At 48.8% G+C, this 22,987-nt stretch overlaps 1 protein-coding gene across 1 annotated transcript in view; it reads right to left on the bottom strand.

Moving 5' to 3' along the window:
• TESMIN (testis expressed metallothionein like protein) overlaps positions 1-22,704 on the bottom strand; it is a 40,818-nt gene extending 18,114 nt beyond the window's left edge. The window contains exons 1-5 of the mRNA XM_004383637.1: positions 22,258-22,704; positions 18,229-18,384; positions 16,125-16,245; positions 13,932-14,008; positions 6,815-6,888 (exon numbers count right to left, since the gene is read on the bottom strand). Of these exons, the coding sequence (XP_004383694.1) occupies positions 6,815-6,888; positions 13,932-14,008; positions 16,125-16,245; positions 18,229-18,384; positions 22,258-22,704 (875 nt within the window). The remainder of the gene's footprint in view (positions 1-6,814; positions 6,889-13,931; positions 14,009-16,124; positions 16,246-18,228; positions 18,385-22,257) is intronic.
• Positions 22,705-22,987: the final 283 nt, after the last annotated feature.

Here is a 22,987-nt window from a genome sequence, read left to right as displayed (position 1 = left end):
GATTTGCCCTGTCCATAGACATGACTCAATCTCAAAACTATGTCAATTACTCACAAACTGACTTATCGTGTTCAGTACAACTCTAATCAAAACCTCCAAATGCTGAGAGAGACAAGCCCGTCCAGACGTCGACGCTTCGACTGGAGCTGCAGTCCCTGAGATGCGGTGGGGTTGTGCGTGGAGCAGGACAGCAGCCCACCCAACCCTCGCACGTCAAACCTCGAGAGTTAACGGGGCTGCGCTGCAGATCGGTGGCCACCATATGGGTGGTCTGCAGTAAACGGAGCTAGACAATTAAGTGTCCGTATAGGTAAAAATGAAATTGGATCCCTACCTAACGCCTTCCGCAAAATTCAATTCCGGGTGCATTAAGGCCTCAGTGGCAAAAAGCAGACCTTTAAGTTTTTGACCTAACAGGAAAACGATTTGACCTTAAGATACAGCCGGATTGCTTGAACAAGGCACAATAATCACTAACAATAATGACAACAAGTGATCACTCTGAGTATGTCAAAAGAGAAACTTCTGTTCGTCATCTTAAGTGCTAAGTGCCAGCAGCTTCCTGGGGGGAGGCTGGGAGTGGGGGAAGGGAAGCGGGGCTCTGTTGCTCTCCATGTCATGAGCCCAACTCCAGTAATTTTTGCCCAAGTGTGCACATTACTTTATCTTAAAAAATACAGTGATTTGTTTCTCTCTTTAGTCATGGCCAATGAATCGTAGTCCCTCTTGCCTTTATCCAGACTTCCATTAAAGTAGTACAAAGCATCACCCTATGAAAATCAGCCTTGGTTACATGACTTAGCTGTGGGGAGTAAAAAGGTAGAGAAAGCTACAGGCTGTTAATGGTAATTATGGCCCACTCGCTAGTGAAGAGCCGTGGTGGACCCACTGATTAATCCGGGAAGCTGCTTCTCGGCAAGCTATTCCTGTCAACTCCATGATGAGGAGGTCGTTCAGCAAGCTAAACCTTCTTAGGGTCATCTTACTTCCAAGTCTTCAGGGGTTACCTCACTTTGTCCCCAGTTATACTCTAGGCCTTGCTCCAGGCTTCTTCCCGACCCACACACCAACAAGCAGCTCAGCAGCTCTGTCCACAGGTGTCCCCTACTCTGTTGGTCTCTGTCCACTCTAGACACTACCACCTTGTCCTGTGCTGCACCGGGAGTGTCCATCTGGGCGGGCCATTCTGGCTTGACAATGCCACACGGTCCTGGCTTTTTCCCCTCTGTCCTCCTTCCACCTCACCCAGAGCTGCTTTTTAAATTTCCTGATCGGTTGTCTCCTGGCGTCTCCAGCGTTCAGAGAGGTAAACGATGTGCAGTCACAGACTATACCAAGGACAGCTCAGATATTCTCACAGTCAACCCTAGATGTCAGCATTACTTTTTTTTTTTTTTTTAACACAATTTTTTCAGTTTTGTTTTGTAAACCAAGTTTCCCGGGCTTCAGGATTTTACCCACGTCTGACCCCTACATCACTGTTCCGCCAACGGAGCTCTCTCTCCGTGACTTCAGAAGGAGCTCTGCAATGGAAAGACCACGTGGAGATGCGGTTAGGGTTGTTAGACACTGGGACTGAGTGGGTTCTCTCTCTTCCAATCTGTCCCTTAAAGCTAGGTGGACTTTAATGGCAGAAGGTCCGCAGCCCAGAACAGGAGCTGCAAGCAGGGCAGACAAGAACAACACAGTCTAGAGTCGGCCGTGTGGAAAGGGAGCTGAGATTGGCAGTGTCGTCACTTAGGGTGATGGAGGACCACCTCTTATTTTGCCATAATTTCTACTTCCGGCCCAAGCCCTACCACCCTCTGACTGAGCCATCTGGGAGCTGGCATCCCTGGGGGAGTCTTTCTAAGAAACCAGAGTTTTAAATCTGGTTTAATTAAAAAAAAAAAAAAAGAATAAGCCAAGTCATCAAACTTAAGAAAAAAAAAAAAAAGGATGTGGAAATGTTACAGTTAATGTTCAACAAGGATGACATATTCAGCATTTGTCTGAGGGGCTGGAGAACGTAACCCAAACCCAAGACGATGACACCACTTCCAGTGTGCACAGCGCCAGGTACTAAGTCAGTCGGCCAGTGATGCCAAAAGAGCCACACCGGGCCTGCACTGGAAGGGTGGCGCCATCTTGTTCTAGTTTGCGCCAAGCGTTGGGACACGATTGTTGGACATTAACTGCAGTGTGGGCACTGCTGGCCGCTTGGGTTTAACTGGGCTCTGCTCACTTACTGGCTTCTAAACAACCTTATTTCTTATTTAATAACGAAGGATTTGTGGTTACTTACAATTTCAGACACTGGGATTTGGTACAGTTACATGGCTTTTTAGACTTTGTGTCCCATGAACTAAGAGTTACTCTATAAAGATTAAAAAAGAAAATGTATTCAGATGGTTACTCTGCAAAAAGAGAATTTGCTAAGTAGCTGGTGTTTTTGAACAAATACTGAAAGTCTCAACACCAAGCACCTAGAGGTGCTATTTACAGGTGCCTGGTCATGACCTGGGAAACGTAAGCCTATCTCACGTGGTGTGGGCCTGCCCTACCAGGTCCAGCTGTGCACCCCAGAGAGTTGGCTGTGGGTGGGGAGCAGGGTCCTACGCTGGGCCACCTTCCCAAGAAGCCTTCCTGGAGTTTCTTGCCCCGACCTGTCTAAACCTCTATTTTGTGCCTCCTCCCCACCCACCAAACAGCTCTTTTTTTATATTTCCCCCAATCTGGACACTACTGGCAAGCATGAATTGGAGAGCACTAGATAAAGCATCGTTTGTATTCTGTCGTGCCCATGTTAGAGCTGAGCATGCTGGGATGTCACCACCAAGTGTTTGAGTGCGTCATGTGATCACTGGGGGGAGGGTCTCATGATCGCTGAGGAGGGAATTATGGCAACCCTCCTAACTGTGCATTTGGAGGTTAGCCCATCAGCCGTCTTCAGCGGCGTGATGAGAGGGAAGATAACACGTCTGTGGATGTTACTAGCCGTGAGGGGAAGTTGCAGGTTAAAAAATAGGGAAGAGTTCCCAAGCATTGCTCAGAAATGATGCTTACTGAGGGAGCTCAGAATGTCAGCCCTGTAAGAAGCTTAAGAGGTCACGGTGAAAAGAAGGCACTGTGCAGAATCCCTTGTGGAAAGGGCATTCCTGGGCACTATGCACAGCTCGTTCTGCCAACGGGCTCCTGGGGATGGTGGACGCAGGCTGTAACTCTGCAAGGCACCGTACTTGGCCTTGAGTTTCCTACGAGAACTACAGCAGTGCTTGGCCCACTATTAATGCTTGCTGCCAGTCTTGGGTTGCCACACAGAGCGTGGGAATGACTTCGTGCTGTTTGCTAGGTGATTATGACTGATGCCCATATCCCTTTGTCCTGTGGTCTGTGCCCTCACTCCCTTGACCGGCTGTCGGGATTGGTGTCAGGCCCAAATGCTAACTCGGCTCATCCTTCTCTCTGCTCTGCATGGGCTCCATCTGTGCCTGCACATCAGCCTTCCCCACTCAGCTCACCGTCTGTGCCCCCCAGTGGAAACAGAAGGGCACACCTGACATCTACATAGACCGCTGCGCCTCGTTACTTCTGGAGATGTCTCCCACTTTCAAGAAAACGTTCCCAAACCACATCACTGAATGCTGTGTTAATGTATTCTTCACCTGGCCTGATTTTGCCCCTTACAGCTAGGACAGTTGCAGCTGATGCCCTGGCGGGCACCCAGAGGTGCAGGTGTGGCCCACCCACCTGTGGGCCACACACGGATGCTCAGAGGAGGGTGCTGATGCCTGCTTCACTGCCCGAGCCACGGCCCCGCCGACCCTTCCCGAGCTGGGACACACAGTGGCCAGGTATCCCCCCGCCCCGAGGAACTGGGTGGGGCAGAGGAGACACGCCAGCAGTGTCCTGACCGTAACTGAGGAAGGAGACAGTGTTGCCCAGTGAGTATCTCAGGTGCCGATGGGCACGTTCTGAGGCATCACTGCGCAGCCAGGACTCTGCCGAGGGCTTCGGGACATCAAGATATTTTCTTAAAAACACTATGGGGCCTGTCCTGAAGGAGTCCACCAAATAGCCAGGGACATGAGGTACACACCATTAAAAACCAGAGAACACAGATGTCCCATCATGAGCTGTCACACTGTTTGATGCTGACTATGAACGCTGAAGAATTCAGACTGGGAAGCTTTACAGAGATGCGGAGAGTTAGAGAAAGCAAAACGCTCGTGGAGGAGGTAGAAGGTGCGATCAACCTTTAAGGTGGCGAGGGTTATTTATTGGTCCAGAGGATGTCTCAGTTGAAAGAACAGCATGACAAAGACGTCGCGTGAGGGAGCAGCACAGGACAAGTGAGGGGCCAGTGAGGGGACCAGATGACCGTGATGGAAACTAAACTCCAAAAAAACTCCATGGATCTAATGATCCTTGTCAACTCTCTTAGTGCGAACCTGAAAATTAAGGCGTTAGAAGACGTCTGGACAGCTTAACTGGTAGAGCCCTTGGCCTCAGAAGAGTGTTCTAACTAAACTTGACCACAGTGAGATAGGGCCTAATCTGCAAGAAAAACATTTCCAGAGAAGTGGACTCTTAATATTCCTTACTATGATGTTCATTAGATTGACCAAAAACATTAGCATCAAGGAGGTACCAGAATTCATATATTACCTGCTGGATAATCAGGTTAGTAAAGCTATACTGAGTGGCAGGTGTAACTCTTGATTAAAAGGGTATGTATTAATATGATAAGCCAGTTAATACATGAGCCAGCTGACCTGTTTCCATGTTGGAGCCGTATCAGGCCCACAGTTTCTTGTCTGATATCTTCAGACCTAGTTTGACCTTGTTATCTCATGGAGATCAAAAAGAAGGCTAATGAAGCATCTGAGAGGTGAAGAGGACAGCGACTCGGCATGGTTGGGAACACGTACAGAAGGCAAATGACCAACTGTTTTCTGCCTCTGCTTCCTGACTCAGATAGGCAATTGGTAGAGATCCCAGAACGCCATCAGGACCATGGAGATAAAAATCGCCAGGGCCGATGCACGGAGTAACTACTGGCAGCAAAAACAGAAACACAAAGCCTGTGTTGTTCCCGGCACGTCAGCAATAACGGAAAAATCCTTTACAACCTGAATGATTACTTCAAAATAAAGAACCTGTGACTGACGGAGAAGATCTAGTCTAGACAGGCTTGAAGAGAAACAGGGAAGAGGAAGAGAAGGAGGAGGAAGGGGACGGAGAGATGCGGGGGAGGAGGGAGTGGGGAAGGGAAAGAAGAAGAAGGGAGCTTCGAGACGGCCACTGCCTCGTCACTGCGCTTGTGTGTAAACGAGCGTTGGCCGCACCACACTGGCACCTTGAAGGCCGCTGTAACTGCACGCGCACACTTGGGATAAAGTTCTAGAAGCATCGGAGTCTAACTGATACTTGAATGGAATGTTCTGGGCACAAGGAGGCACGTAGGGACGCAACACTGTTGACCAGATGATGCTCCCAGTCACAGGAAAGAGAAAGTGGGTCTCTTCAGGACCCTAACGTCTTCGATCACACGGTGAACCGAAAACGGAACGCTATCAGCAGGACCCGGGAGTTGCTTACGTAGCTTTTGTTTTGTCCAGGAATTCTAACAACCACGATGACATGAGCATGTATCATACTAAGCCATCCTCTCTGACCCACAACAGGAGCGTGAATTCAGGAGAAAGCTCCTGCAGCCTCACTCCACCAGAGGGATGGAAAGCCACCGACGGCCTGGGCACGGCCTAGAACCAGCTGGAAGAGCAACTGCTAAGAGCAATGGAAAGCCACCGACGGCCTGGGCACGGCCTAGAACCAGCTGGAGGAGCAACTGCTAAAACGGAATCAGCAAAGCACCGGGACAACCAAAACCCTTCAGTGACAAGTCTCGGAGGTGAGAGCATTGATTGAATTCTGTGACGTCTCTAGGACCCTGCCCTGTGCACCCAGCAGCCTTTCATCCACGCCCCAGACAATTCTCCTCACACTTCCCAAGGCCAGGATGATGAGGGGCCAGGTAGCAGGCCCCGCGGGGCCGGGAAGCCCCAGAGGCCACAGTCTAGGCTCTGTCGATTGCCTGGCCTGATTTCCTCCAGGCCCTGGGCCCGCGGGCCCACCCGACCACATACAACGCATTAGATGGTGTTCCCAAAGCCCCACCGGGCTGAAGCAAGGGCCGCCGCGCCTCTGTCAGTGCACGGTGCTGACGCGCCGAAGAGCGCCAATCAGCTTCATTAGTTTCATTAGTCACAGTTATTAACACGACTTTAAAATGGCAGGATGAGGTCCCCGGTAAAGGCAGCCACGCCCACCTGGAGATCGTGTGTCTTAGCAGCTGGACAGAGGGTGAGTCCACTTAGCTCATAAGGCAGCAGGGGGCAGCCCACAGAGGCACACGACAGGCCACTGTCCACGCTGACCGACTGCCACATCGTGACTTACGTAGGTGACTACAAAACTGCCACATCGTGACTTACGTAGGTGACTACAAAACAGAAAGAGACCAGCTCAGATCGATGTGAAACCAAAAGAGAACGGTAAATGGCAACAAACTCGGGAAGCAGTGACACAGGACAGCGGATGGTAAAGTGCAACAAACAGAGGTTACAGCCCTGCCTTTGCAGCAACAGCAAAACCAGACAGGTAGCAGCGGCACCATCCTGGGCACGCAGCCAGCTAACAAGTAACATCTTAGGAGTCATGTAGGCTGGCAGGTAACGCTAATTCCGTACCTCAGAAGAAAACCACAGATGCACCCAAAGCCTCTGACCCTCTTGCGTTAAAGTGAGTGACAACGTATTGCTTTAGTCCTTACCCAGCCAGAGTCAATTTTGGTGGTCCTGGCAGAGTTGATCCATTAACCACGGGTGGTAAGGGTCCGTTCTCCAGCTGCACAGAGTCAAAGGCAAAGGCGTTTTTAATTAGCAGGCTGGTTTTCCAAGTCCCATCCTCAGCCCACAGGCACAGATAAAAGCTGTGCTTTTTCTGCTAGAGGTTTACATCACCGTCCCTTTACAACATCATCCAGTCCCCAAGGGTCACCCTGAGCAGACCAGCCTGGCCCCCTGCCCCCGGGGTCAGCACTGTGGCCAGAGAGAACCGTGTTCCAGGTGTAGGGCTGAGGGCAGGGCTGAGAGCAGGGCTGAGGGCAGGGCTGAGGGCAGGGGTGAGGGCAGGGCTGAGAGCAGGGCTGAGGGCAGGGCTGAGGGCAGGGCTGAGGGCAGGGCTGAGGGCAGGGCTGCACAGCCGGAGCTGGTGGCCAGGGACATGATAAGAGAAAAAAATGTCTTTCATCTGCATGAACTATAAATTGTGAAATAAAACCAATTATACGTTTCTTTAAACTAAAAATAACCTTAAATTGTTATTATTTGTAGAGTCCTAATATAACATAATAGGTCTTGGCATATGAAGTCTCATTGGCAAGCATTAATATTTTTTTTTTTTTTTCTATTCAAAACCATTTGATGGCTAATGGTTACTAACTCGGAGGCAGTATTAGCATCGCAACATGAGCCACGCCCTTCGCTTTCCGAGTTCTCGTCTTTCTCCGTTACATCGCTCTTTAGTGGGGCTCCCCGAGGCTGTTGTCAGAGAGAAGGACGCCAGACCAACACTGCCCTGATGTTCTGCTTATCAGAAGCTCAGAGAAATTGAAAGTACGGGATAAAATTAGATTCTGAGATACTCATACATATCACAAGTGAACATCCTTTGCCCCTGAAATTGAAATTAAAAAATGTTGCTGTTGGGTGCCGTCAAGTCAATTCCAACTCGAAGCGACCCCGTGTGACAGAGTAGAACTGCCCCACGGGGCATCCTAGGCTGTAATCTTTACAGAAGCCGATCACCAGGTCTTTCTCCTGCAGAGCTGCTGGTGGCTTCAAACCGTCGACCTTTCTATTAGCAGCCGAGAACAATTTAAAAATAAGCTTTATTTTAAAGTATGCTGTTGTTAGATGCCGTCGAGTCATTTCCGACTCATAACGACCCTTTGTACAACAGAAGGAAACACTGCCCAGTCCTGCACCATCCCCACAATCGTTATTATGCTTGAGCCCATTGTTGCAGCCACTGCGTCAATCCATCTCCTTGAGGGTCTTCCTCTTTTTCACTGACCCTCTACTTTACCAAGCATGATGTCCTTCTCCAGGGACCTCTCCCTCCTGATAACATGTACAAAGTATGTGAGACAAAGTCTCGCCATCCTTGCTTCTAAGGGGCAATTCTGGCTGTACTTCTTCCAGGATAGATTCGTTCATTCTTTAGGCAGAGCATGGAATATGCAATATTCTTTGCCAACACCATAATTAAAAGGCGCCAATTCTTCTTCTGTCTTCCTTATTCATTGTCCAGCTTTTGCATGCATATGAGGCAATTGAAAACACCATGGCATGGGTCAGGTGCACCTTAGTCCTTAAAGTGCCATCTTTGCTTTTTAAGACTTTAAAGAGATCTTTTGCAGCAGATTTGCCCAATGCAATATATCCTTTGATTTCTTGACTGCTGCTTCCATGGGCATTGATTGTGGATCTAAGTAAAACAAAATCCTTGACAACTTCAATCTTTTCTGTTTATCATGATGTTGCTTACTGGTCCAGTTGTAAGGATTTTTGTTTTCTTTATGTTGAGATGTGATCCATACTGAAGGCTGTGGTCTTTGATCTTCATTAGTAAGTGCTTCAAGTCCTCTTCACTTTCAGCAAGCAAGGTGGTGTTATCTGCTTAATGCAGTTTGTTAATGAGTCTTCCTCCAATCCTGATGCCCCGTTCTTCTCCGTTTGGTCCAGCTTCTGGGATTGTTTGCTCAGCATACAGATTGAGTAAGTATGGTGAAAGGATACAACCCTGACACACACCTTTCTTGACTTTAAACCAGCCAGTATCCACTTGTTCTGTTCGAATGACTGCCTCATGGTCTAACTACAGGTTCCTCAAGAGCACAGTTAAGTGTTCTGGAATTCCCATTCTTTGCCATGTTATCCATAATTTGTTATGATCCACACAGTGGAATGCCTTTGCATAGTCAGTAAAACACAGGTAAACATCTTTCTGATATTCTCTACTTTCAGCCAAGATCCAGCTGACATCAGCAATGATATCCCTCGTTCCACATCCTCTTCTTGAATTTCTGGCAGTTCCTTGTCAATGTACTACTGCAACTGCTTTTGAATGATCTTCAGCAAAATTTTACTTGTGAGTGATATTAATGATATTGTTTGATAATTTCCACATTCTGTTGGATCACCTTTCTTTGGAATGGGCACAGATACGAATCTCTTCCAGTCGGTTGACCAGGTAGCTGTCTTCCAAATTTCTTGGTATAGATGAGTGTTTCCAGCGCTGCATCTGTTTGTTGAAACATCTCAACTGGTATTCTGTCAATTCCTGGAGCCTTGTTTTTTGCCAACGCCTTCAACGCAGCTTGGACCTCTTCCTTCAGTACCCTTGGTTCTTGATCACATGATACCGCCTGAAATGGCTGAACGTCGACCAGTTCTTTTTGGTATAGTGACTCTGTGTATTCCTTCCATCTTCTTTTGATGCTTCTTGCATCATTTAATATTTTCCCTGTACAATCCTTCAATATTGCAACTCGAGGCTTGAATTTTTTCTTCAGTTCTTTCAGCTTGAGAAATACTGAGCATATTCTTCCCTTTTGGTTTTCTATCTCCAGGTCTTTGCACATTTCACTATAATACTTCACTTTGTCTTCTCAAACTGCCCTAGAAATCTTCTGTTCAGCTCTTTACTTCATCATTTCTTCCTTTCGTTTTAGCTACTCTACGTTCAAGAGCAACTTTCAGAGTCTCTTCTGACATCCATTTTGGTCTTTTCTTTCTTTCCTACCTTTTTAATGGCCTCTTGCTTTCTACATGTATGATGTTTTTGATGTCATTCCACAACTCGTCTGGTCTTTGGTCATGAGTGTTCCAAGTGTCAAATCTATTCTTGAGATGGTCTCTAAATTCAGGTGGGATATACTCATGGTCGTACTTTGGCTCTCGTGGACTTGTTCTAATTTTCTTCAGTTCAACTTGAAGTTGCATATGAGCAATTGATGGTCTGTTCCGCAGATGGTCCCTGCCCTTGTTCTGACTGCTGATATTGAGCTTTTCCATCGTCTCTTTCCACAGATGTCGATTTGATTCCTGTGTATTCCATCTGGTGAGATCCACGTGTATAGTCGCCGTTTATGTTGTTGAAAAAAGGTATTTGCAATGAAGAAGTCTTTGGTCTTGCAAAATTCTATCATGCGATCTCTGGCATCGTTTTCTATCACCAAGGCAATATTTTCCAACTACTATTCCTTCATCTTTGTTTCCAACTTCCGCATTCCAATCGCCTATGATTATCAATGCATGTTGATTGCAAGTTTGATCAATTTCAGACTACAGAAGTTGGTAAAAATCTTTAATTTCTTCATCTTTGATCTTAGTGGTTGGTGCGTAAATTTGAGTAATAGTCGTATTAACTGGTCTTCCTTGTAGGCGTATGGATATTATCCTATCACTGACAACGTTGTACTTCAGGATAGATCTTGAAATGTTCTTTTTGACGATGAACATGATGCCATTCCTCTTCAAGTTGTCATTCCCAGCACAGGAGATTCAAAATGGCCAATAACCAGTCCATTTCAACTCACTAATGCCTAGGATATTGATCTTTATGCATTCCATTTCACTTTTGACTTCTAATTTTCCTAGATTCATACTTTGTACATTCCACATTCAGATTATTAATGGATGTTTGCAGCTGTTTCTTCTCATTTTGAGTCGTGCCACATCAGCAAATGCAGGTCCCGAAAGCTTGACTCCATCCATGTCATTAAAGTCAACTCTACTCTGAGGAGGCGGCTCTTCCCCAGGCATATTTTGAATGCCTTCCAACCTGAGGGGCTCTTATTCTGGCACTATATCTGATAATGTTCCACCTTCTATGCGTACGGTTTTCACTGGCCAGCCTTTTCAGAAGTAGATTGCCAGGTCCTTCCTGGGAGTCTGTCTTAGTGTGGAAGCCCCGTTGAAACCTGTCCACCAAGGGTGACCCTGCTGGTATTTGAAATACTGGTGGCAGAGCTTCCAGTATCACACCAACCAGCCACCACAGTATGACAAACTGACAGATATATGGTGGTTATACAGACTTGGGAAAACATACATTTTATTCATCCCCTTCATTTTCTCTTCTGCCTCTTTTTAAATTTTGTGTAATTACTGTTTGGACTGGAAAGCATTGAGAAATCACTCTGGGCCCAACTCTCTCATTTTACAAATAAGAATCTTCCTCACCCCAGTAGTTACCCTCTCTTTAGTATGGTCCTCACACTTGGGTTACAGGAGGGAAGTGTCCAGAAGTTACTGAAACGAGTGTTTCTTTGGCAGCCATCCAGATATCTAACTGGCAGGCCAGCGTCTTCACGTGCGCAGTCTGCCGGGTCTTGCTTTCTCTTGGAGAAAGGGTTTCCAGCTCTCAGGGTTGAGGCAATTCTCTGCTGCATAAACCAGACACCATGACTCTGTTTTCTCCTTGCTTGCTTAGCCCCAAAGCAAAGCAGAGAAAACAAGATTACTCTGAAGCACTACAGAGGTCACAAGTCTAGGTCAGCATACGCTGAAGTCCACGACTTTCTGGGCAATGGTTGGCCACCAAGGAGGACAGCAGGGCTAAGGCAGTGCTTCTCGGCCTACACCGTGCACGCAAATGCCCTGGGGTCCTGCTCCCGTGCAGCCTGTGACTCCGTGGGCCTCACGTAGGGCCTGGGACTCTGTGTGTGTAACAAGGTCCCAGGCGATGCCAATGCTCCCTGCGACGGACCACGCTTGGAGTAGCAAGGCTCTAGAGAAGTCCAGAATTGGGAGTTTGGCAAGGAAGCAAGGGATTCCAAGGAGGCAGCAAATGCATTTCAGAAATGATCATCCCTGAGGTCCAAGCTGGGTAAGAAGTCAGGGGTGCTAAAATGGGGACCACCATCAGCACAGTCAGGGTAAGATGGGAGGAGGTGGGAGGAGGTGGGAAGAGGGTGGGTGTGGGCCAACTGTGCATTTCACAGGGCAAGGGCTTGGAGGTGGGGGGTTTCACAAGCAAGCCCAGAGCATGGCTTCCTGGCTGGTGGCTGAAGCAGTGAGGGAGGGTAAGTCCAGGTGTGGAGGAGGCCCAGGAGGCGAGGGTATGCACACCGCATCAGGATAGACTCCACGTCCGGGCTCACAGCACCAGGCTCAGCTTGTCCATCTCCTGCACCACTTAATACTCTCTCCCCTCTGGCTAGTATGTCATTTGAGAAGTACTACTTCGTGTATTCGTTTGACCAATATTTAACTCTCTTTACACTCACCCCCTCAGGGATCTCATCTGGTCTCACGGCTCAGAATCCCTTCGATACTATAGCTGGCAACTCCCAACTTAATCCTTCCAGCTCAGCCTTTGCTCACGGTGAACTTCAGGCTTGTAGATCTGACGCCTACACAATGTCCTCACTTGGATGTCTAAGGGGCATCTCACACTTAACATGTCCAAAGGGAACGCTGAGTCTCCCCCACGAAACATGAGCTGTCCGGTCTCAGTTGATGGAAACTCTACTGTTCCTGTCGTTCAGACTGAAAAGCTTGGAACTGAACCATCAGGCTCAAACCTGGGCTCTTCTGTCTTACGTACCGCATCCCATGCATCTGCAACCTCTGCTGGTTGTCTGTCAGAACATCACGAGAAACTGACTGGTTCTCGCCATCTCCACTGTCACCTGGTCTCAGCCACCGCATCCCTCTCGAGATTCATCTCCACTGTCACCTGGTCTGAGCCACCGCATCCCTCTCGAGATTCCTGCATTCGGAGCTCACCTGCTTTCACTCTGCCCCTCCACCAGCCCCTCCCTTGAGTCCACGCTAACACAGGCCAATGTGATCCTTTCCTTCAAAGGGGTCACGTCTCTGTCCAAAATCCTTGGGCCCCCTTTCACGCAGAGCGGAAACTCAGTGCCCCCACTGTCTTCGACTTCGTCTCGGTGACTCCCTGGTGCACTCCATCCCAGCCCTGCCAGCCTCCTTGCTGTCCCCACAGCAGACACGACCCTTCCCTAGGCCTGTGCTGGCCCCTCTGCCTACGATGTTCTTCCACACCATATTTGCGTGGTTGACTCCCTCGTCACTTTCAAGTCTTTGCTCAAATGTCACTTTCTCAATGAAGCCAACCGTGACCACCTGGTAAAACCGCAGCCTGCCTTCTGCCCACCACACCCTATCTCCTAGGCCCCTTCCTCGGCTCTCCTAGCGGGAAATCTGTGTATCTGTGAGCTGTGTGAATTGTCTGTCTCCCCCTGGTGACGGCGCGCGGAGGCCCAGTGTGAGGCCGGCTTCACTCTGGTCCTCAGATCACAGAGTGGACAAGACCTCCGCCCCTGTGGTGCTTACATCCCCGCGGGCAAGTGTAGACAGACAAACCAGGGCACACAAGAGGGCGACAGTGCCGGGCAGAGCGAGAAGCAGGCGCAGGCAGTGAGGACCGCCGCTGCCTCCTGGCGGCTGTGGGGCTCTCCTGAGGAAGATGCCGGAAAAGGAGACCAGTGCTTTCTATCTAACGGATGCGTATTATGGTGTCATCACAAAAGCAAACTTTTAGAAAGCGTTTCCATGACCCCGAGGAAGGTGAGGGACCAAGTGTGCTGATGCCAGGGCCGCAAAGACAAGGGCACAGGTGGGCAGGAGGCTGTGGGAGAAGGCAGAGCCGCTGGGTCTCAGGGTTGGCAAGGAGCCACGCCTTGGACTACTCTGTTCCTCCCACTGCTGAAGGCAGTGAGGAATGGTAAAGCTTTCACTGCTGACTTTAAAACGGAAGATAAATTCTATTCCTGGGTAATCCCAACTGCGACCCTCGAAATTTCCAGAAACAATAATGCCCGGCTGTATTTTTTTCTTATTAAAACAAGGACTCACTTGTTGAGTAATGAGATTTAATTTTGCTGGTACCGGCAAAAATCTTCCTACTAAAGTAGTCATTGGTTTAGGGACTTCTGTAAGGAAAACAATTAAAATTAGTTGACAGCATATATTGTTCCTCTTCCACTTACACACGGAAGAAAGTACAGAAAGTATAACGGGTTATGGATTTATCATGTGCAGTTTTTCAACTTCTCTTGGTTCTTTTTATGTTTTTTATTCTGCAAAACCTTTTGGGTCCGTGTATTTTTTTTTTTAAACTCGCTATCCCCAGTTTTTTTGTTGTTTTTTTTTTTTTTTTGGTCATAAAACTAATTGATTCAAGCTTCTAGGGGGTAAAAAAATGTTAGCACCCAGGTTCCCAAGCACACACACACAGGGGCCGCTGGACGGGTTCCATTTTTGAGGGGGAACACAGCGCCATCTGTTGGACACCACGTGAACTCCTTTCCATTTGTGTGCACGCTTCTTTCACACTGTTGCTCGATGGCCAGACATAAGGACTCACCAAGCTGTTTGGACCAAACCACTTCATCATGCCCACTGACAGACATTTCTTTGTCCCCTGGTGGTGCAGTGCTTAGAAGCCACGGCTGCTAACTGAAAGGTCGGCAGTTCAAATCCACTAGCCGCTCCTTGGAAACCCTGTGGGGCAGTTCTACTCTATCCTATAGGGTCTCTACGAGTCGGAATTGATTTGATGGTAACGGGTAAGGGCACGGTGAAAGATTCCTGAGCTGCTAAGGGTGCTAGTGAGTCCAAGTGGAAGGGGAGAACTGACTTACTCTCTCGAGTCACCACTGGGCTCTACACACTTCCTTCTGAGGCCTCAGATCCTTTCAGGTTTACCTGGGGACCCAGGCGACATTTACGGTGAGGTTTAACATGTATGCAGACACCATGATAAGAGGGATCTGTGGGGGTTTTGTAGCTCTGGTGGCTCAGTGGTTAAGAGCTCGGCTGCTAATCAAAAGGTCAGCAGTTTGAATCGACCAGCTGCTCCTTGGTAACCCTGTGGGGCAGTTCTGCTCTGTCCTATAGGGTCGCTATGAGTCGGAATGGACTCGAAGACAATGGGTTTGGTTTTTTGATTCGGTGGGGGTTTTATGATTAAAAAGCAAGGAAACAAATTTGCAGAATATTATCTAAAGCCTCTGTCTGCAAATGGGGGAACTGGGATTTTGTCATGGGCAGGAGGACGGGAGATGGAACCCCTCCCTGCCCGTGTTGAGGAGCACACAGCATCACCCGACAGGAAACAGAGTCGGAAAACCCACAGCCGATGCAGCCAGGGCTCTGAAGTCTCCCTGCAGAAAATCACCTGCCGTGAAGGTGTTTAGCTTCCTCCATAAAGACAATGTCAGGACGGGGCGGGGAGATGAGGGGCCACACTCTCTTCTTGCCCCAGACTCCAAGAGCTTGGCCACTTGAAACTACCTGGAGACTTGATATGACTTTAAATTACTGGCAATGCCAGGGACTCACTGATAAAGAAATAGCCTGGGTAACCTGCTGTCTAGCGCAATGTGACTATGTACAGTCCATACAGGTACCCGGTTCTCCAGAATGAGTTTCTAACTTCTGTTAAGCACAATCCTAAAACTATTCCACTTAATCTTTCTTTAATAGTTCCTAAGGCAGTTTAGGATGGCCAGGTGCTTATAGGTCATTCATCATTCCTGTGCCGGTTTAAAGACGTTTCTGAGTGAACACATGCCAGACAGGTCAGCATTTGATAGTTATTTTGAAACTCATGGCAATTAACCCAGAGTGGTCGTTCTCCTTGGTTACACTCACGTTTATATAAACAGCTATATAAAGTTTTACCACAGTTGAACCATCAACTCAACCTGGGAAAGCCTGGCATTTCACCCGAGACACGCCCACTGTGGAATTAACGATACAGGTTGGTACGCGCCTGTCAGGATCAAAATCTCTGCAGGCAGCTCAAGTGGAGGGCAGCTCTCTGCGTGTGAGACGCCCAATGCAATGTCTCTGAGTTCATCTACAGAGATACATGTTTTCTGTCCTTAGCTCACTTAGATGGGCTGCGAGGTCTGCCAACTGCCTGTTGAATAACCTAGCTGCCTATTTCACGTCTACTCTCTATAAAAACCCAAACATACCCACTTACCAACTTATATGTGATATATAACATAACTTTTTTTTTTTTAATCTGTTTCTTTGTACCTGACTGTAGATAATTATTTGGGTCTTGATACTGAGGAACCAGGTGTAGGCCTTTTAGTTCTCTGGTGCCGGAATGGTCTATGCACAGCATCTGTGTGCCCCCTTTCAACTGACAAATCACCTAAAATGAAAAATAACGACCAGGTTTCATTTTCAAAGGTAACTCCAGTAATCCGAGCCTAAATAAACTCACATCTGAGGAAAGAGACTTCTCTGGGATTGAGTTGGAATGGAGGATGGAAAACGACCGGTCCGCTCTCCATGTCGCACTCTGCATCAGCGAGCTGTCTGGAGGGCCCACGGGGCTCAGGGAAACCTCTCGGGAGATGCTCTCAGCGCACCCACATTAGCGCCTGCCCACGTCCCCTCTGCAGCTGTCTGACCACGGAGACTGGGTCAAGGTCCGGTGAGTGGGCGCCAGAGCCTCCTGCGTGTTCTCGGGCTCCACCATCTACGCTGTCAGTGGAATGAGCTGACCTGCGGCCCCGGCCCGGGAGGAAGGGCTTTAACTCAGAGGGAGTGCGTCCTGACCCCGTTCCCGTGGCTGCGCACATGCTTAGGGTCATCTTTCATTTCAGCACCGCTGGATTTCCGGCCACACACACTCTGTATTAATGTCTGTTCTTAGTTCCTACCAGTGCAGCTTAGAAAGGCTCCTCCAAGAACTGAAGGTTCTAAGAAGCCCTGTCCATCTTCCGGGGCCTGCGTAGCAGGCTCAGGTAGCCCGGGTGGGATTCTAACCAGGAACAAGCCCTCACCTGCAGGTGAGGTGACGGCCGGAGTGCCGAGCAAAAGCAGAGGTGGACGCTAAGGGTGAGCATAGCCCTGCACGCGGCTGCGAGGCAGGGGCCTCACATGGCTGGCCAGCAGCGCGGTTTCTACCCACAGGCAGCTTCTAATTCCAATGGTAAAACCACGAATACACAGAGAGGCTGTGGGTTCTGTCTTCAGGTTGCCTGCAGTCAGACAGGAACACCCGAAGAAGCATAAAGTGCCCGCGTGACCATCCGTGCGAGCAACGCAAACGAGCCTCCGTAGAGAGGGGCAGACCCGCGCCAGAGCTTCAGACCACCCGACAACATGGTGTGCAGCTGGAATTGTGCTTATGGCACACACCCACACGCGGGGGCACATGGGGGTCACGCGCGCGGGGGCCAGGCTCCGCATGGCCTCTCCAGATCTGCCAACCACACAGTCCCCTCCTGGGGGCTGGGCTAGCCTCCTCTGGATGGCTGTCCAGGTGGCCTGGGAAAGCTGTGCCGTGGACAGAGCTACTGGTGTGTGCCTTGCCAAGCCAAAGCTCGTGCTGGCTCATTTCCGAGTATTTCACAGTTAAAGTGAATGCCTTCGAGCCAGGGCCCCTGTCTTGGAATAAAGAACCTCTGTGGGGAGAGGCAATGGTTTGGCCTCCGGCCTCTAAGCAGCTCGCCAGAGGAATCCTCGGGCAGATTTCCTTCCTTCCTAGTCCCCCACCACAGGGAGACCTGGAGTCCGAGCTGCACCCCTTAACAAGCTATGAAGACTTAAGCCAAGTATGTAACGTCTCTGCTTTCTCATCCATAAAGGGGGGATCCAAATAATGCCTACCTCAGAGTCGCTGTGAGGATTAAACGAAATAATATGCAAAACCAATCTGTGACTTAACTGATTACGCCTCCTATACAGGTGTTAGTTGAGATCACTTAGAGTTTGGGGGCGAGGCAAAGGCAGAGAGGCAGCCTCGGCCCCAGTGTCTGAGAACCCCAGCGCCCCCTCCCAGTGATACCCCAAACCACACAGCCCGGCCACACCTCCCCCATCCTGGTGCCCGACCCCCGCTCTGCGCTGATGGATGTGAACTGTGGTTTCTCTAGTTAAAGAAGACAGCAGCGCCCTGATCTTTGCCTTATTTGCTGAGACTAAGTAGACATGAGAATCTTAGAGGCGAAAGGAGCCTTAGAAAGGGTCTTAACCAGTGCCTGCCTTTCTAAGACGAGACAACCAAAAACACTGATTCAGCAAGTAACAGGATGAAAGTCATGACTGAGGTAATCAGACTGAGTGGTGACCGGGGCCAAACATTTACCAGCGTGTTACCCAGACGCCTTTTCTGTGGCACAATTACCATGGGATTCGAGTCCTTGTGGGAACAGTCGGAGGCGCCCTCGGGTTCGTGTGACGATGGGAACTTGCAACAGGATTCCTGGGTATGAGGATTCGGAAAGGTTGTCTCCTCCAGGTTGTTGCTGGTAATCGTACCACCTGCTTCCTTTATTTCAACCTAAAAAAAAACAGTCGCTGTTTTAGAAAACATGTTGTAGACATGGGGTTTTGCAGTTACATAATATAGAAGACCCAATTGCCTTTGAGTCGATCCCTACTCACAGAGACCCCATGACTGTCAGAGTAGAACTGTGCTCTGTAGGGTCTTCAGTGGCTGATTTTGCTAAAATAGATCACCAGGACTTTCTCCCGAGGTGCCTCTGGGGGGACTCGAATCTCCAACCCTTTGGTTAGCAGCTGAGCGTGTTAACGAGTCACACCACCCGGGGACTCTGGTTGCATAATACAGTAAATTAAAATTCAAGTTTTATGTGAAGTTACATTTTAAAAGTAAAGAGCACCCTAACCCTTTCTTTCCTCACTGGTGACTCTAGAACTAAAACTATTGCTATCTTTATGGGGCAGCAACCACCTGACCAGCCTCCCTGGCCACCTTATGAAAGAACGCTGAGGGCCACGAACACCAGGGCTAGTGAGGCGGGGAGAAATGTTTCTGATGTGGCACTCATGCTGTTTCCAAAGATGGCGGACGCAGTTGAGAGGATCCCCCAGTGGGTCGGTGGCTTCTTCCGTTGCTTCACAGCCCCCTACGCTGATGGAGCTGGAAGTCCCGTCTGTGCTGCTTAAAACCGCCTGAACTGCCAACCGTTTAGTGCAGCCTCATCGGTTGTATGAAATAGCCTAACCGATTGTTTCGCTGGTTTTTTGTTGTTTCATTTCCTCAAGAAGCCCCAAATCCTTGCTGATGTTTGATAATGTATGTAAGGGATTTAAATTAGAAAAAAAAATAAAAAGAGTCAACTTCCCTGACTGAGTAGTAGAAGAATAATTAATATGAAGCAGTGAGGGTAGGCAATGGCTGCCCACTTTGTTTTTAAAGCTCTCCTCTTCAGCGAGGTCCAAGTCAAGGACACGCTAGCAAAATTACCAAAAATCTGGAGAAATACCACTGATATTACCGGAAATCAGAATTGAAAAAAAGAAAAAACTAAAAAAAAAATCGATTTTTTAATTTATTATAATTTTTTCATAATTAAAAAAATTACCATCAGAATTGTGTGTTTCAAAACCACGGTGCTTCTTTTTAAAATTGGGTAAGAATGGAAGGGGGATTCGGAAACAGCAGCAGACCCACATTTTGAATCACTCCTCGACGCCTCTCTCCCTCTTCAACCCCACTCTCCTGTCTCTCTCTAGCCCTCTACAGAGCCCAGGGAGCCTCCCAAAAGGCCAGGAGGCAATAAAGTCCTTCAGAAAAGAAGGGTGTCAAGTGCAGTAGTCAATGGTCACATCCTGAAGACCTCACATAAAATCACAGAACAGTTAACTATTTTTCGAGGTGTGGACGTGGACTCAAACTTGGAGATTTTCCCACCGAATTAAATCAGAGGCCTAAACAAATACTAACAATGAACACAAGCCGGCAAATCCCTTAGCACAGCAGACTAGCATCTAGGTATACATCTTAAAATAGATAAGGCAAAGTTTAGCTGTATTTCAAGTTACAGCTTTATTTAGATATTTCAAATTTTCTAGAAATACAGAACTTTTCAGAATTTCTTCCTGCTGTGGGAATTTTCTTCCATTTCGAAGCTGCCTGCTTTGGGAAACTTGCCATGCCCACCCATGTCATCAAACTTGAGATTTAATTTATGTCCTATAATTAACAAATACTTATGTAATAAATTTAACCATGTAACTAATACCTCAACTACTTCTATTACAGTAAAAAACAAACAAACCCGTTGCCTGAGTCCATTCCGACTCACAGCGACCCTAAAGAACCGCCCCATAGGGTTTCCAAGGAGCAGCTGGTGGATTCGAACTGCCGACCTTTTGGTTAGCAGCCAAGTCTTGACCACTTCGCCACCAGGGGTCCTATATTACAGTAAAGTCTCATTTTTACAGAATGGATAGAAACAAAGGTCAGTATGTGAGAATGAATTTCTAGAGGAAAGAAATTAGCAATTTAGCCTGAGTGTTTACTGGAAAACGATTCCATTCTGTTTCAATGATAAACATGTCCATGTGAAATCATTTTCATTTTATTAATGAATTAGAAAAGTGTTAGTAAAAATTCAAAATGGCAAAAAAATAATGATAATTCAAATAATATCTCCTTGATTTTGCCACACCGGCCTTCTGTCGAGATTGGATCACACTAATAGGGGATTTGGGAAATTGCCATTGATGAGGCAGAGCAAGGTCCACTCGAGAGGGCTGTTCGAGGAAGATCTCTGCCCGGGTGAAGGTTGTAGGGACTGCATGTTCTCTGAGACTCCTCTGGGCCCCACCTGCCGGGACACTGGCCAGGAGCCTCGCTCTTCCCCGCCTCCACACCCAGGAGCAGTGATTCTGCCCCCGCTGTACCGCCCGCCAGAGGAAGCCCAGAAAAGCAGAAGCACAAGCTCCCCCTGACCTGGCTTTTCTTGTCAAGTCAGGCTCTGGCCAGCTCAACGAGGACTCAAAATGTTCCACGTGGGTTTTGTCTGTAACTTACTAAACTGATTTAATGGGTGATTTATCTAGTTTTCCCTTTTGGGCAGCCGGCATCCACAGCCCTTGTGGTGCAGTGGTTAAGAGCTCAGCTGCTAAGAGCTCGAATCCATCAGCTGCTTCTTGAAAACCCTGTGGGGTAGTTCTACTCTGTCCTATCGGATCGCTATGAGTTGGAATTGACTCGACGGGACTGGGTTTGGTTTTTCTTTGTTTCCTTTAAAACCTGATTTGAACAAAACAGAAAATGATCAGTAGCCATCCATAGCAAAGCCTCCTTCAGGTAAATGAGAATTGTTGTGTGTTACGTTGGGTGCTGCCGAGTCAATTTCAGCTAATTGTGACCCATGTATTACAGAGCAGAACTGCCCCATAGGGTTTTCTAGGCCGTAATCTTTTTGGAAGCAGATTGCCAGGCCTTTCTTCCATGGAGCTGCTGAGAATTAGCAGGAATTTAAATAAATAGCCTCTGATTCATATCATATGTGCTCGAAAAACAATCACGTATTAGCAGAAGGAAGATCTGACATCTTGATTTCAGGGCTCAGCAAAAACAAGTGTTAACTCTGAGTCCTTGCTGTGACTTACAAGCCTTGTAAAAAATTTTTAAAAAGCAAAATGCTGGAGGATATGGAACGTGTGGCTAACTGCCTCCGTAAATAACTACCTCCTTTGCCATGAGACCGGATGAACTGGATGATGCTCAGCTACCATTACTAAACATGTTGATTTAAGAGTCTATAGGCGAATCCTGATCAAAACGGGGAAAATGCAAAACAGAATTTCAAATTCTCATGGACTACAGACTTCCTGGAGCCATGAAGGCTGGATGAACCCCTGAAACTATTGCCCTGAGTTAATCTTTAAACCTTAAACCAAAAATAGCCTCTGAAGTTTTCTTAAAACAGTAGTTTCGCTTAACTAGTAAAATATGTCTGCCATGACCTTTATGCTCTTTTAAGAACTATCTATCTGTATAGGATCAAAATGACAACAGCAACTTGAAAAACTAGACAGGAACCTTAGGGGGCAATGAATTGATGTTAATGGGGGAGGATCTCAACAACAACAAAATAAATTTTAAAAAGCAAAATGCAAACACATGAAAACTCAGTGTTACATTTGTTTTCGTGGATACTAGTTATTCTAACACATAGGGCTTCTTTCCTCGAGCCAACGATCGCTATAAACAACAGAGCCTAGTTCATCCGGGTGGACACAGCTCCGTGTGCCACGTTTGGAATTAGCTAATCCAGCGGGATGTGACGCCAGGAAAAATGCTTATAGAGGGAACCCTCAGCATAAATCCCGCAGTCTTGGATTGCACTGCGAAGGCAGAAAGGGGTGCTGCGCCCATCTACTAGGAGGCTCTTACTGGAATCACGCGGACGCCGGGGTGGGCGGCCCCTTCCCTCGGCCAGGTGCCCAGGGGCACGACGGCGGGGCTCCTGTGCGGGGCCAGCAGCGAGGACAGGAAGTGGACGTTGTAGGCGGGCGGCGGGGCCCGGGCGAGCAGGGCGTCCTCCATCGGGCTGAGCTCGGGGAGACCCGGGTACTCGGCGAGGACCTCCTGGTGGTTGCGCTCATCCTCCAGCTCCACCTTGCCCTTGCCGTCGGCGCCCGGCGGGGCGGTGAGCGCCCGCAGGAGGGGCTCTTGGGGGTCGGCGGCGCTCAGGTAGGCGTCTTTGAAGACCTGGAACTCGTCCGCCTCGCGCTTGACCGCCGCCGGGGCCTTCAGGGCCACGCTCTCAGATGCGAACAGGTCCGGCACCATCTCGTCTTCGGGACTGGACAACTCGCCGAGCACAGGGCCCTCGTCCATGCGGGCAGAGGGGGCCGCGGCCGGGCATCGCCCCGCGGCCGGCTAGATCCCACGAGGAACCGCACCTGAAACCACGCGGGCAGCTGAGGGCCACCGCGAACCCGGCTACCTGGGAGGGGGTCCCGCCGCCCCTGCAGAGATGGCCAGGGGGGTTCCACCGCCCGCGAGGTGATGGGGGTCCCCCCCAAGATGATCTGGGGGTCCCGCCGCCCCCCTGAGATGACGGGGTGGGGTCCCGCCGCCCCCTGAGACGACGGGGTGGGGTCCCGCCGCCCCCCTGAGA

The sequence above is a fragment of the Trichechus manatus genome, unplaced genomic scaffold, assembly GCF_000243295.1.
Source record: "Trichechus manatus latirostris isolate Lorelei unplaced genomic scaffold, TriManLat1.0 scaffold00113, whole genome shotgun sequence".
NCBI lineage: Eukaryota > Metazoa > Chordata > Mammalia > Sirenia > Trichechidae > Trichechus > Trichechus manatus.
Note: the sequence above shows the minus strand (reverse complement) of the source record. Positions and strands in the feature narration are given on the sequence as shown.